Here is a 15,145-nt window from a genome sequence, read left to right on the forward strand (position 1 = left end):
ACATGATTTTGACCACTTAAGTTTTGTTTTGTAGAAAGCCTTTCTTTAAAGTGAATTTCGTTTAGTATAAATTGTATCTATATTTTAATCAATGATTCATCAACAAATTGCCTGGAATAACAAATATAGTAGACAATATAATCAGGACACGGAGGCGCGTGCGCGTGAACTGGAGCGCGTCTCATTAATCAACCGAAACTCCGCGTATAAGATACTTGCCTCAAAGACCTGAGAAGTAGGCTATATAGAGGCCTATAGAAAGCTTGAACTGTATACTTTTTTTTTAAAATAAAAACGAACAGAAATGGGCTGCTCTCTGCTTAATTCGTATGAAGTGTGCATTTCTCTCTATGCGCGTTACCTGCGAAAATGACGAGTCTGCATCGTCAACTTTATCTTTGCAGTCGACACTGACAGAAAACACTAGTTTTTTTTTTTTTTTTGTGGCAAGCTTTATGCGTGCGTTGAGATGCGGAATAGGCAATATTACCAGAACGCTCATTATGGTTTAGCATTCTCTCCCATATAGTGTAACTTCCAACCCAACTTCAGTCGTGCACGGGCAGCCCTAACGTTACTTATTTCACATATCTAACCAGCACATCACTGCGGGCGTTCTGAGCGAGCGGCGCTTAATCTTCATAAAGCTTCGAACCGGAAAACAACCGCTATGAATCATGGGTAAATTCGCTAACCAGGAAAAAGATGGATAGACCATAGACAGTAAAAGAGGGATAAACTGCAACTGTCGGTTTCCGGAAGTTTTTTTTTTCCCTCCTAAATAGGGAAATTGGGTTTTAACAACTTATAAACCTTTAAAGACAGACTTGGGCTTGTTTGAAATCGCCCACTATACACACATTCACTATTCCCTACATTACTCCACTAATATGAACTTGAAGGAGTGCATGAAAGCGAGTGCGTGAATTTGGACACTGAGTTCGCCGGAAGGGCTGCTGATTTTGCATAATTTCTGCTTTGTTTAATAATCATTTGAAACTTGGCAACGTGGCAGCTCCAGTCGTAATTAAAAGATTTATCTTGAACTCTATGGAAACTATGTATGTATCTCACTTTATTTAAACAAGTGAATCAATTAAAAAGGAATTTATACCTGAATGATATTGGGCCGTGCCCGTATCCACATTGGACTAGCGGTTTGTAAAATGGGTGGATGGATGATTCAGCTACAGGCGCCATCTTCTGGGCAGATGCGGGACTTCTGTAGACTGACCCTCACAATGCATTATGGGATTGAATAAGTGTACTCGATAACGTCCACTATGGTTTTCGAACATCACTACAAATTGCTGTCCCCTCAAATAGTGCCCAATTTAAGGGTATGTTTGCTTCTGTTGAATGTGCCAGAAGTACAGTATGTTCAACAGTAGAAGTCCTGGAGAAAAACTACATGATGCGTAAAGAAAATCCACCAATCAGAGAGTTGAAACGAGCAAAACACGGCAAATGTTCTCATTAGCTCCACCCACTCCCATGAACAACTGCAAATGTTGGTATACATATGCATATTTTGCAAATAACTTAATGTATAATACATTTATACATTTAATCAACCTTTTTAAACGAGTAGTTTAGTAGTTTTTAATTTGTAATGCTTTATGGGATTGTAGTTCTTTTCCTCACAAAAGCCGTTAGGTTCACAGTCTACCTACGTATTTTATCGTATTTTTGTTCAAATAAGTTTATAATTTTTTATTTAATGTGTAGCTTGTTGGATTGATTCATGGCTTAAAACGCTTAAAGACTTTTTTTTAAATCGCTATATCTCTGCTTCCTTCAATTAAATATCATATTTGCTTCTTGTTGCATAAACATCCCACTGTCTGGAAGATTTGAATTGTATCGTGTTGGCAGTTGGAAGGTGTGGCATGTTACAATGCAGGACGTGAACTAACATAATGGGTTCCGCTTGTTAAAACCGCATGATTACAAAACTAGACCTAATGATTAAACGTACGTTTGTGCATCACACGTTTGTGATGTTGGTATTGGTAATGGTGTTGCATGATAATGTCAAGGTGACGTTTTAGGGAGTATCGGTGTTATGACTGCAGCTATTTCAAACATTAAATAAACTATAAGAGCTGAGAGCTGGACAAATGCAGGGTCATGACTACAGCATGTCTTCACAAATTGTAGGCTATACTCAAAGAATCCACTGTGTGTAAAGAAATATGGTAGATCAGGAGGAAAAAATGTGTATGTGAAAATGTATTAAAATACTGTGACTTTTTCATATTCTACTGTGAACATGCGGTCATGCATATCCACATACAGAGAAGCTCCTGGCAAGGTGAGCTGGTCCTTAAAACACAGATATCGTGGAAGGTCAGAGGTAAGTCAAACAAAATTGATGAATAATTCAGAATTCATTGGTGCAGAAAACATGAACATGTGGGTTACACCGGTCGTTTATAATACAAAGCGATATGTTAAGTGATTTGGTCCTGTTAATAAACACAATACAATGATCAATATTTCACTAAACTGCCTGTAGGCTGTGTTATGTGACATATTTATAAATATTTGTCCTGCAACTTTCCAAGTAGCAGCTGCTCCCGCCCAAACAGTCCATTTGACTGAGCAACATCAACGACGAAGCTCAAATCGTTGTTGTTGTTGTTGTTGACAGCAGCTCTAAGGCTGGGCCAGGGAGGTATTGCACAAAAGCCAGGATAACAGAAAAGTCGCGGCTTGACCTAGTTTAATCAGTGCATCCTGGCTTAATCCATCCGTTGCATGTTTGCTGAGCAAGGATGAGAACGCGCGGATATGTCAAGCCAGGTGTATATAGTTTGGATAAATGCACGTTCACGGCATTTTTAAAAAGATCACGAAATCGATCACAGAATCACCGATGCAAAAATGGACAAAACCCGTGCGGCATACTTTTCGCCTAATGAGCAACAGCTTCTTAAGGAAACGTATGAAGAAGTGAAACACATAATATGTAAAAAAGGCAACACAGCTGCTGTAATAAAACAAAGAGAGAATGCCTGGCAAACAATGGCGGACCGATTGAATGCGTAAGTTGTCCAAATAACCAGTGCTCCACTGAAACCCTCATAACTACAATTCAAGGAGTTACTTGTCATTTTCAAAAATAATTGTATACTTTGCCTTAAATGTGACCAGTGGACATGCATTTAACATGAAGAATAATTGCAAACACTTACCCACTATGAGTATCTATTTGATCTATTTAGTTTATTTTATGTCTATTATCTGTTTAATCTTTTTACTCTTATATATTTGTATATGTAGGTTTTGTTTCTAACTGACGATGTAATCTATAATCAGATAATTTGCTCTATTTTTATCCATCTAATCTATTTTATCATTTGTATCTATCTATTCCTCTTAAAGAACAAACATGTCTGGCCAAAAAAGGACTTGGCAGCAAGTCAAGATTAATTAAAGCTGCAAGCAGCATTTATCAGTTCAAGCAGTTAAGCTCAAAAGCATCAAAAGACATTAAGTTTCATGTAGCAAGCATTTAACCACTGACATCATAGATGGAATAGACCTTGTTTCAGCATGATTTACCATGATATACCAAACTTTAGTGTGATTTTTCATGATTTACCATGTTCCAGTATGATTTACCATGAATCTGGCATGATTTACCATGTTCCAGTATGATTTACCATGAATCTGGCATGATTTACCATAGTTTACCATGATATTCTAGTTCTAGTATGATTCACCCTGCTCTAGCATAGTTTACACAATTGAACACATTCTAGTATGATTTAATATGATTCTAGTATGATTTACCGTGTTATAGGATGATTTACCATGATATACCATATTCTAGGATGATTTATGATGGTTTTGAACATTATGATATGAACCTTATATGATCGTAGATGGAAAAGACCATTTACAGCTAATACAGGCAATTTACCACATGGTTTTAAAGCTTTTTAACAGTTATAGCGCCACCTATGGTCCGATCTGTATGAAACTTTGCATGCTTCTTCACCATGTTATGACACATGCTCATCAATTTTTGAGTTTTTATTTATGATTTATAGGCTTTTGACTGTATTTTGCCACGCCCCTTTTCTAAATGACCCGTTTACAGCCACCCAATTGCAAAATTTCAATTTTTTTTCTGATAATTATTGATCTAGAGAGTCCAGAGAAAAGGCCTAGACTGGTTTGTTTCCGATCGGGCGAAAAACCAGGTTCTAGTTCGCAAAAGTAGGTTTTGGACAAAATCCGACATCACTTTTTTTTTTACTGAAATAAATAAATACATTTTAATTAACTGAAATAATTTGCAATGTATTGTTCTCTAACAAGTCTACCATTTCTGTTATCTGGGAATATGGCAGCATTGTCCCAATCAACATCCAAAGCAACTCTGGGAGCCCTTTCTTTTCTTAGGCCGGCAATATTGTGCAGCACTGTGCAGGCAACAGTCACGTCACATGCTCTGTCGGGGGAGACCCTCAGGTGGTGCAGGCACCCAAATCGTGATTTCAGGAGGCCGAAGGTCATTTCAATTCGAGCCCTGGTTTTGCCATGGGCATGGCTGTAAGCTTGCTGTGCTGGGGTTTGGGGGTCTGTAAGGGGAGTCATCAGAAATGTCTCACAGAGACTGATCTCATGAAATGGCGTATGTATGACACGCCAATTCGTATTTCCATTTTTGGCGTGCTATCAACACGCATAATCGCTTTTCAGCGTGTTTATCAACGCCTTTGACTTAACGTTATATTACTGTATTATGTATATATAGATATATGACCTACCCCAACCCCGTCCCTAAACCTACCCGTCACTGGGGTTAATACCATTTATGAGTGTTCTCCTACCATCCTAGGAAAAAAAAGATCGCTCCACAGATGTAGATATAGATTTTGCTTCGTTTCGCTCGGACATTTAACGGCGTACATATACACGCGGAATCACTCGGACATTTAATGGCGTAGACATACACGCAAAAGATTTCGGCGTGGACATAGACGCGGATAGCTCAAAATGCGTATAGATAACACGCCACTTGACTTGAAAGTGGCGTGTCTGTTTACGCAAAGTCATGATGTCATGTTGCACAGGCATAGCCTTTGTCCCCCATGAGCACACCAGAGAACTCACTTGTGAATACAAAACATAATTCTTACAAGTACTGTACTCTTGATGTTCAAGGTGCTTAAAAAATGGGGTGGCTTACCTAGAGAGAGTCTCTGGTAAATTCTACTGGCCCGAAAGATTCTGGAGTCATGGACTGAGCCAGGCCACTTTGCCTCTAAATTTGTGATAAGGCAGTCAGCATCACAGATCATCTGTAAATGTATATTATAGCCTATTAAGGTCATTTAATGCACAGAATAATTATGTAGCTGACAGTAACCATAACTCATTCTTACCTGAACATTGACACTGTGGAAGGATTTCCTGTTAACATAATCTCCCTCATGTGCCCCTGAGGGGCGTTGGATACGAATATGGGTGCAATCCACTGTACCAATTACATTAGGAAAAGCTGTAACACAAAATAATGAGTGTCATACTGTGACTGTGCTAATGTAACATTTTGTAGTAATCTGTTATTATTCGTGTTACCTGCAATCTTGTAGAACTCCTTGATGTGGATGAATCTTCTGTGACCAGTGAAGGTGATAAATATGTGCACAAGAGATTTCAATGCCAGACTTACATTTCTTATTGTGTGGCAAATATTGGCTTTATTGCGGTTTTCTGCATCACCGACAGAATACAGAAAAGAATCGCAGTGCTACGCAGACCATCTGTGGGACAGTGAGAGGACCCAGCAGCCTACACAAATATCTGATGCCATCACCTGAGAATCTGTACCTCTCAGTCAGATATTCGTCTGAAAATGCCAATGGGTCTGCCCTATCTCGGAAGACTCTTTCATGCCTGAATGCTCGTCTGAGTATTAAAACTTCTTCATCAACTACATCATCCAACAAAGGGCAAGCCATTGTGAATAGGAAACATACAAATCTTTAGTCTATATATACTACATATTGACCTCGTTACGGACTTGAAATTGAAACCACATTTGCAACTTCATGAGCCATTTCTTATCTCATCAACTGCAATAAAATATACTGATATTTTTTCTCATTCAACTGTACATTTCTACTCTATACTTGCATATATAGATATACATAGTCTATATTCTATTTTTCATATTGTATAGTATAGTTCTTTTGCACTGTGTTGGCATTCATTGTGGACAGCAAAGTAACAATTGCTCAGGAAAATCTGCCTTCCTCACTGGGTGTATGACAATAAACGCTTTAAATCTCGAATAATATGTATATATTCATCAAACCTCTGACAGTGAAATGAACATCAGTTTCAATAATAACTAAAATAACAGTACAAATACTTAGATGAGTATATCTAGTATTTTAATTCAGGACCATGAAGTGACTCAAATACATTAATATCTAGTAGGATTTAGGGAGGAACTAGCCGATAATTCACTAGGATTAATCTTAGCCTTGTTGTTAGCCTGCTCGGGAGCAGGCTAGCTGCAAAGTGTAAATCTCCATAGTAACTTAATGTAGATTAATTTAGCCTCCCTTCATGCAACCGAGTCAGGGCTAAATTCAGCCAGGATAACTGGAAAATCCCAGTTAATCCCTTATCTTGATTTTGTGCAATACCCTCTCAGAACAGAATTTGGACATCTGATTGGCCAACGTCATAGCCACAAGTGATATATGAGCCAATCAGCCGTTGGTTTTCAAAGCCTCTACAGTTTTCAAATTAAAAGACCTTTCACGTCTAATGGAACCAAAGACGGGACTTTGTTCAAACTTATCAAAACTAAAAAGTGGAGAACAGTAGCTTATTCTGTTTATGAAAAAGGTCATATCCGGTCGAAAAAAAATTGTGAAGAAATTCACATGCAGGAATACAAAAGAAAAGTTAAAATGTTTAAGCCTTTGTCTTTAGATTTTTTTTAAAGATCATGAGTTTTTCAATAAAGCAATACATAATTAAATTGATTTTACATTTATTTCAAGGTTTAAATATAATATTAAATTATTATTCCATGTAAATTCAAACATGTTAATTCGAAATAAAATATAAAGTATTGCCAAAAATTTATTTGATTACAGTATATTTTCATGTGAAACAAAATTCATGGACTTTTATTCTGTTAAATAGGGCGGTAGTCAGTCTTTCTGTCGCTTTTCTAGGGTTCAAACGGGAACCTTTTGCTGTTTTCTCCCTATAAACTGTTTTATCCTTTTTCTCCATATATTATTATTATTCGTACAACAGTCATGTCTCGGCTACTGTGTTTATCACGGGGTCTCATATGCACAAAATGTAAATGCAGTGCTCAGAAATCCGAGCCCTTTGTGTCTTTGTTGACACACAGAGTGAAGTTCAGAGATCAGCTGATGAAGAGATTCATTACGACACCCAGAAGACCTGTCATCCCATCCTACAGCAACCGACACACGGCCTTATGGCTGTTCGGCATCGGGACGGGCTTTGTTCTGGCTCTGGGCCTGAAATATCGTGATTCTGCCTATGAACACTGTGAATGTAACGCACAGAAGACAGTCTCACAGTACACAGCTGCTATAGAGAGAAGCAGAGACCTTCTGCGGCGGATAAAGGTACAGGTATCACGACCCGACTTCATTTACTAATGATACCATGTCTTTTATTTTCCATCATAGTTTTTAGTTGGTTGAACTGGCCGGATAACATTTCATTGTCAACAAGTATATTTAACCAATTGTTTATTAAGGTTTATTTAATTTCAAAATCTGTAATATTGCTAATATCATATTTATATTTTATGAAAAGTAGTGCTGTCAAATCTATTCATCGCATCTAATATAAAGCGGTGTGTGTGTAGTATTTACAAACTTTTATGTTAGATTAATAATAATGAATACTTATTAATTAATTATTTGCGATTAATCGATTTGTCAGCACTAATACAGATGAATATTTTGGTATTTACATATTATAAATATTAAAAACATATTTTAAAATATCTGAATTCTCAATCTTTATTTTTAATCAGTTTATTTAATTGTTTAATATGATTAAATATCTTATTAAATAAAATTGTATTAATGAAAAATATTATATATTTTCTATTTATTACTAAGGATATATGTATAATGTATTAAAAATATTCATTTGAAGTCATATAATATTCATTTGACATTATCTAAATGCGGTTTTTTGATCTTATTGCAAATGATTAATTTTCAATTTTTTACCTCGTAATTTTTAATAAAATCTGTCAATATAACTTCTGGTGAAAGACAGACAGCTCTAGCTTCAGGTATGCCAGACGTCTTCAATCATTTATCCCGCATAAACAATTACAAAATAATAAAAAAAACGAGTTAAGATGTACATCACAATATGGAAAAAAGATATATATTTTAATGAATATTTCATATATTATTAAACACATTTTATAAGTGAAAAAAATCATTTTATATATATATATATATATGTTAAACTTGATAGTGCGTAGTCCTGTTTTATCTGCAAATCTGAGGTATTGGTGTTTTTATTTTATTGAATTGTTTTTTATTTTTTTTTATTACTTTTTTTATTATTATAGTGAAAATTCAATAAACATAATTATATATATATATAAGTTTATAGTTCAGAATGGTCTATCATTTTTCAGGATGAAGTTGGCGCTCCTGGGATGGTCATTGGAGTCTCGGTGGACGGCAGCCATGTTTGGTGTGAAGGTAGGAAGTCTTCCACTGCACAATTAGGTCTGGTCCTGAAAATGCTCATGGGTAATCTGCAGTATAGTGGGATTTACAGAAAGACCAAATACATATACAAGAACATCACATACATATGCAAAGGCCACAAGTTTACCATATCTTTAGAAACTGAGGAGTGTTTCATTGATTCTGAAAGTGAACCCTATCTGTGTATGTTCTCTCTGAGGCGTTGGCTATGCAGATCTGGAGAACAGAGTGCCTTGTGGTCCGGAAACGGTGATGAGAATCGCCAGCATCAGTAAACCCCTGACCGCAGCGGCCGTCGCCAGGCTCTGGGAGCAGGGCAAGATCGATCTCGATGCCCCAGTCCAAAAATACCTCCCCGAGTTCCCACACAAGCAATTCGAAGGAGAGAATGTGAGCACATCCATTTAAAAAGAGGTTTTTAATTACATTTATTTATTTAAAATATAATTAATGCAATTTAATACTAATCATATTTATGTAAATCTATGCTCGACTATATATACAGTGAGTATATAATAATTAATAATGAATTTGGTTTGGCTTAGCATTCTTCCCTTTGTCCTTAAACCAGGTCACAATAACCCCTCGCATGCTCCTGTCCCACTTGAGTGGCATCCGTCATTATGAAAAAGATGGCAAAAAAGTGAGAGAGGACAAGGAGAAAGCAAAGCGTCTTCTGAAGCCCCCGCAGAAGGAGGAAGAGAAGGGCTCAGCTGAAAACAAAGAGAAGCCGAAAGCAGAGGACAGCGGCGCTAAAAGCAAAAAGAAGAAAAAGGAGTTTGAGCAGGAGGAGTACTACCTCAAAGACAACTTTGAGAACGTCACCCAGGCTTTGGACTTATTCAAAGACGATCCTCTGATTTTTAAACCCGGTATGTTTTCACTCCACACTGAACAAAGCGCTGTTAATGTCTCGGATGTCTCCGGAAATGCCTGAAGATCTGATTTAAGATGATGATAGATTTATTTTTAGAGCATCTTTCCTTACCATCTTACCATCTCATGTTATTTCAAACCTGATTTCTCAAGTTTAGCAAAATATCTTTAGTGAAAATTGACTTACATGCACCCTTATAATGTTATTATAATCAGATTTAGGCAATATTACAATTAAACTTTATCTCATGTGAAGACAATACTTCGATCAAATCGATGTGATTAAGCACATAATTAAGGTAAAGCATGGCGTACACAGATTTTAAAGTTCCCCCGTGTTGTGTTATTTTAAAAGTTCCTAATGTTGTATTAAAGGTCTACTAAAATAGGTTTACATACATCCAAGGTCAAACAATACTTTAATTTTCTCATAACATACATTGCAGCATCACCTCTTTTCTCACAGTGTCTGAAACAGTTCGATAAAGGATTTAGTCTCTTTAAACTCCTCCTTTCGGAGAGCCTACTCTGCTCTGATTGGTCAGTCGGCCCAGTCTGTTGTGATTGGCCTACTCTGCTCTGATTGGTCAGTCGGCCGAGTCTGTTGTGATTGGCCTACTCTGCTCTGATTGGTCAGATGGCCCGGTCTGTTGTGATTGGTCTACTCTGCTCTGATTGGTCAGTCTGCCCAGTCTGTTGTGATTGGCCTACTCTGCTCTGATTGGTCAGTCTGCCCAGTCTGTTGTGATTGGCCTACTCTGCTCTGATTGGTCAGATGGCCCAGTCTGTTGTGATTGGCCTACTCTGCTCTGATTGGTCAGATGGCCCAGTCTGTTGTGATTGGCCTACTCTGCTCTGATTGGTCAGTCGGCCCAGTCTGTTGTGATTGGCCTACTCTGCTCTGATTGGTCAGATGGCCCAGTCTGTTGTGATTGGCCTACTCTGCTCTGATTGGTCAGTCGGCCCAGTCTGTTGTGATTGGCCTACTCTGCTCTGATTGGTCAGATGGCCCAGTCTGTTGTGATTGGCCTACTCTGCTCTGATTGGTCAGTCGGCCCAGTCTGTTGTGATTGGCCTACTCTGCTCTGATTGGTCAGTCGGCCCAGTCTGTTGTGATTGGCCTACTCTGCTCTGATTGGTCAGTCGGCCCAGTCTGTTGTGATTGGCCTACTCTGCTCTGATTGGTCAGATGGCCCAGTCTGTTGTGATTGGTCAGATGGCCGTTTACAGTGCATGTCGGAAACGAAACGCCCATTATATGAATTTCAGGTCCGGATCTTCCTCAGCACTTTATACACAGTGATAAGAACAGTAAAAATATATTTTACCGTAATCAATTCAAGCTCGATTCATCATTCTTTGGAAGTTCATGCAAAGTGGATTTGCTTTTGCAGCGCAGAAAACAGCGTCTTCTCAACATGTCAACAACACAAACTCTTTCAGTCTCAGCTACAACTACAGTGTTCCAGGGTCAAAATAGACTTTGTTTCCACAAGCACCCAATTACAGACGTTATGCAAATTTGTTAGAAACTTACGTAGGTTCGTAATCACAGGAAGTGAGACTGGAATTGCAGACGACTCGTTTCAGGCAGTTCAAAATCAGTTCTTTCTTTTGAGAGACGTTTTATTTATCTGCACTTTGAGTTTTGAAACTATGCAGATTTTTTACATTCACAAACAGCTGTTTAACACTACATCACATAACTGGTGCACATGTATACTTAGTCAATGTTGACTTGAGTTGTTGTAACTGGACCTTCCTCTATCTTACACGACGGCTGTAGGTTCTACATTCCTGTATTCCACACATGCTTACACTCTGCTGAGCGCCGTGGTGGAGAGAGCAGCAGGTCAGCGCTTCCTCGACCACATGATGAAGATGTTTCGTGAGCTGGGAATGCCTAACACCGTACCAGACGAAAACGACCCGATCATATACAACCGCTCGAGGTAAAAGGGACATTACAATTTTTACAAGTTGTAATTACTGGTTCCACGAGGACATGAATGCATTTTACGAGTCGGAATTTACAGTAATTCCGACATGCTGTAAACGCACCTTTACTTAAAGTCCCCAGTGGTGAAAATCAAGCTTTTAATGTTGTTTATATGTCTATGTGGAGTTTTTAATATGCTGTAAGAACAACCATGGGCAAACTCATAACTCAACACCATTGCTGAGTATTTTCTCCTTTAAAACTGCAGTGAAATCGTTGGTGTTTCTGACATCACAAACTACCTTGTAACCAATCAGGTCAAAGTGTGATCTTCAACAAGTGAATCTCTGAGCTGGTGTGAGTGAGTGGAGGCGGGGCTAATTTGCATATTCATAGAACCAGGTTTACTAAATGAGTCAAAGGTGTAGATTTACATTCAAGCTATTTTAAGGCATGAAGAATTTTTTTCAAGAAAAAAAACGTTTAAATATGTAATTTTGCTGATCAAAGATGAGTTTCAAGGGATACAATTATTGACTACAGGCCCAGGGGACTTTAAAAAGTTGCTGTCAAGAAAAAAAAGTCAAAAATGATGTTGATATAAATCAAATTAATATTTTGTTCGCCAAATCATTTTTTGGTTATTGAATAAATCTCAAATAAAATAAAATATAAATATTAGATGGAAATAAAAATTTGTTCAGGCCGTAAAATGTCATGTGGTGCGACTTCCAAAAAATGTAATTATATTTATCAATTAATAATCCATTATAATTGTAATTATAAATTACGTTTTCCTTTATTTTACCTTTATATTTAAAAAATCAAGGTGCAAGGAAAATATGTTTTACTTTTTAATTGGTTACACCACATGAGATTTTTAGAGTTATTATTTTAGTCAAAATCATTACATTTCGATTTCATATGATGGCACCATGGATTTAAAACCAGATTTCTAAAGGATTTTTCCTCTTATCAGTCACTGACCTCTATCACAATCTTCCCTGTTTTCTGCAGATTCTACCACTTCAACAAAAAGCACCGTGTCGTAAATTGCCCCTATGTGGACAATTCGTACAAATGGGCTGGAGGTGGATTTCTGTCCACTGTGAGTGACCTTCTGGTCTTCGGTAATGCTCTGCTCTACAGCTATCAGATGACCGAAGCGAAGAACACAGACGGGCTGCTTCCTGGCTTCTTCAGACCCCAAACAGCCAAAGCCATATGGGCACCGGTGGACAAAACAGAGGCATCGTGGGACAAAGACGGACTGTACGCCCAGGGCTGGCTGGTGGTGGAGAAACAGCAGAAATACGGGCAGTGCCGCAGCCGCAGACATTACGTCTCGCACACAGGGGGCGCTGTGGGTGCTAGTAGCGTCCTGCTGGTGTTGCCCAGAGAGCAGCTCACCAATCAGAAGCTGCCTCCTCCACAGGGGGTGGTGGTGACCATCATCACTAACATGCAGTCAGTGGGGCTCAATACCACCGCGCTCAAGATTGCACAAACATTTGACAAGGCCAGGGACGGAGAAATCTCGTCTGCTTGATAGACACACACACATACACACACACACGGCACTGGTCCTTTTGTAGCCGTTTTGAGAGCATCAGGATGCTTCTTTGTTTACAATGCTGAGGCGTGTCCATGCTTCGGTTTTAAGTGAACAGTTGTGCCGAGCGCTCATTTTGATAGCTTTTATACATATGTGATTGAATAAAAAAGTATTATGGAAACTTTGATGACGGCCTATTTTCATTTTCCTTCCACATTCCCACAATCTGGTGATTTATCACAATTATTAAAGGGTATTGTGATGACAAGCAGTGCAGATTTCAAATTTTCAGTCTACATGGAATATTTGTTCTTTTAAAAATTCATTTGGAAGAACTGAAGAGCATAAAGTCAAAACCTGGTTAAAATGGTGTGAAACATTGATCGATTACTGTGCCCAAAAACATTTTACTTTACACATTTGTTCAAATTTTAACAAATAAAACATATTATCCTAAAGGAATTCTAAAATAAAGGGGATTTCTATAATCATTTGAAAACAATCATAAAGGATCATAGTAGGAACTTTGTTCAGGATTCAAGCATGGAACAAAAACTAGCCTAGATTTTTAACTAATTTGATTACTTAATATCTTATTTGAACAGAATCTTACTTATTCCAAAAGACTATTAGCAATATTTATTTATTTGTGTAGATATAAATGAAACGTCATGCTCACTGATCTCCACTAGATGGCAGCACTGTCATCAGTTCAGTTTCAAGTCTACATTAACTTAAATTATTTCATACTTCCATTAGTAGAAAGAGCGGAGTATTTAAACTAAATTCATTCGATATTTGACTTTCGATATTGTCTTCTTTTCTTTTTTTTCTTCTTTTTTTTTTTTTACCAATTTACCAGTAGTCAGAAAACAAGCAGTCAAATGAAAAGTTACTTTAATAAGGTAAATAGATAATGGTGTGCATAAAAACAAGCAATAGATTTCTTATATATATTTTAAATATATTTTTTATTAAATTAAGCTTCTTTTTTAACCCATTTATAGGCCTATATACGATATAGTTAACATAGAATCTATAGTTATCAACAATCAATATTAATTCCTCATATATACAAAATCTTAATTTGTCACATGTATGTTCAGCTGGTACAGCAGTTCAATCATTTACAGTATTAAAGTCATCAGCTGTTTGTGGTTTTCCACTGATGTCACCAATTCACCAACATTCATTACACCAACATTCTTCAAATAGTTGATGTTATTGTTTTTGCTATTATTGTTATTATTATTATTTGGTGTTATTTTTGTTGTTGCTAATTTTTTTTTAACCCTCAATAGGTCTTCATTTCCTGTTTACAAATCAGGGCTTTGGGGTCTATATGACCCCAACAGTTGATAGAGTAATTGTACCAAAAATATACATTTTTATTCATACAAATAACATATCATTTTTTTTGTTTACTTCTAATCTATTCATTAATGCTGTGTTTTGGGAGATATGAAGTACTTTTCTACCTATTTGCTGCAGAATTCCTCCACTACACCATTAGCATACGTATAAAATATTATTTTTTTATGAAAAAAAACACATTAATGATGATCAAATTTAAATGGGAATTGTTTCTGGATATTGGTCTAGGTGTTAGATGCATAATTCTGCCATCTGCTGGTTAGATGTTTTTTTGTAGATAATATGTTTTTAGCCTTAAAGTGTAATTACCATATACTTCCAGCAGAGGCCCCATAGAGATCCATTCATTTTTCTGGATGTGACTTACTGCTCTTATAACAGCTTTTTTATGAATATATATATTTAAACGCTTAAAATACATTAAATCAGTATTTTATCAAAGTTTAGAATTTTTTTTGTTGTTGTTTGAGGTCTTTTGAAGTATCTTGTTATTGCAATAATGCTATATAAATTTTGCAGTAATGCCAAATAAATTTGCAATAATGCCACAAGTTACAACTAAAAGAAAATACTTGATTGCAATTTCATATTATTTCAATTATCGAAATGTATAAAATGATAAACTTAAAAATCAGAAATTAATTT

The 15,145-nt window shown here is 36.9% G+C and overlaps 1 protein-coding gene across 2 annotated transcripts; it reads left to right on the top strand.

Annotated features, from left to right (window-relative positions):
- The first annotated feature begins 7,155 nt into the window (after positions 1-7,155).
- Positions 7,156-13,313, top strand: lactb (lactamase, beta). Of its 2 annotated transcripts, none has more exons than XM_077211111.1 (6): positions 7,156-7,640; positions 8,681-8,747; positions 8,956-9,146; positions 9,328-9,628; positions 11,419-11,584; positions 12,589-13,313. In XM_077211111.1, exons 1-6 carry the CDS (start codon positions 7,299-7,301, stop codon positions 13,118-13,120), a joined length of 1,599 nt encoding a protein of 532 aa, XP_077067226.1. In that variant the 5' UTR covers positions 7,156-7,298; the 3' UTR covers positions 13,121-13,313. The 2 variants fall into 2 exon arrangements, with proteins under 2 accessions (XP_077067226.1, XP_077067225.1); XM_077211110.1 differs by having other exon boundaries at positions 7,179-7,646.
- Positions 13,314-15,145: the final 1,832 nt, after the last annotated feature.

The sequence above is a fragment of the Siphateles boraxobius genome, unplaced genomic scaffold, assembly GCF_051911475.1.
Source record: "Siphateles boraxobius isolate OS27281-9 unplaced genomic scaffold, OSU_SipBor_1 65, whole genome shotgun sequence".
NCBI lineage: Eukaryota > Metazoa > Chordata > Actinopteri > Cypriniformes > Leuciscidae > Siphateles > Siphateles boraxobius.

Bases quoted from the DNA above. Each gene is read 5' to 3' on its own strand.
- lactb (XM_077211110.1), top strand. From the start codon at position 7,299: ATGTCTCGGCTACTGTGTTTATCACGGGGTCTCATATGCACAAAATGT. The intron at 9,629-11,418 runs GTATGTTTTCAC...CGACGGCTGTAG, and splicing joins TCCTCTGATTTTTAAACCCG to GTTCTACATTCCTGTATTCC. The intron at 11,585-12,588 runs GTAAAAGGGACA...TGTTTTCTGCAG, and splicing joins ATCATATACAACCGCTCGAG to ATTCTACCACTTCAACAAAA.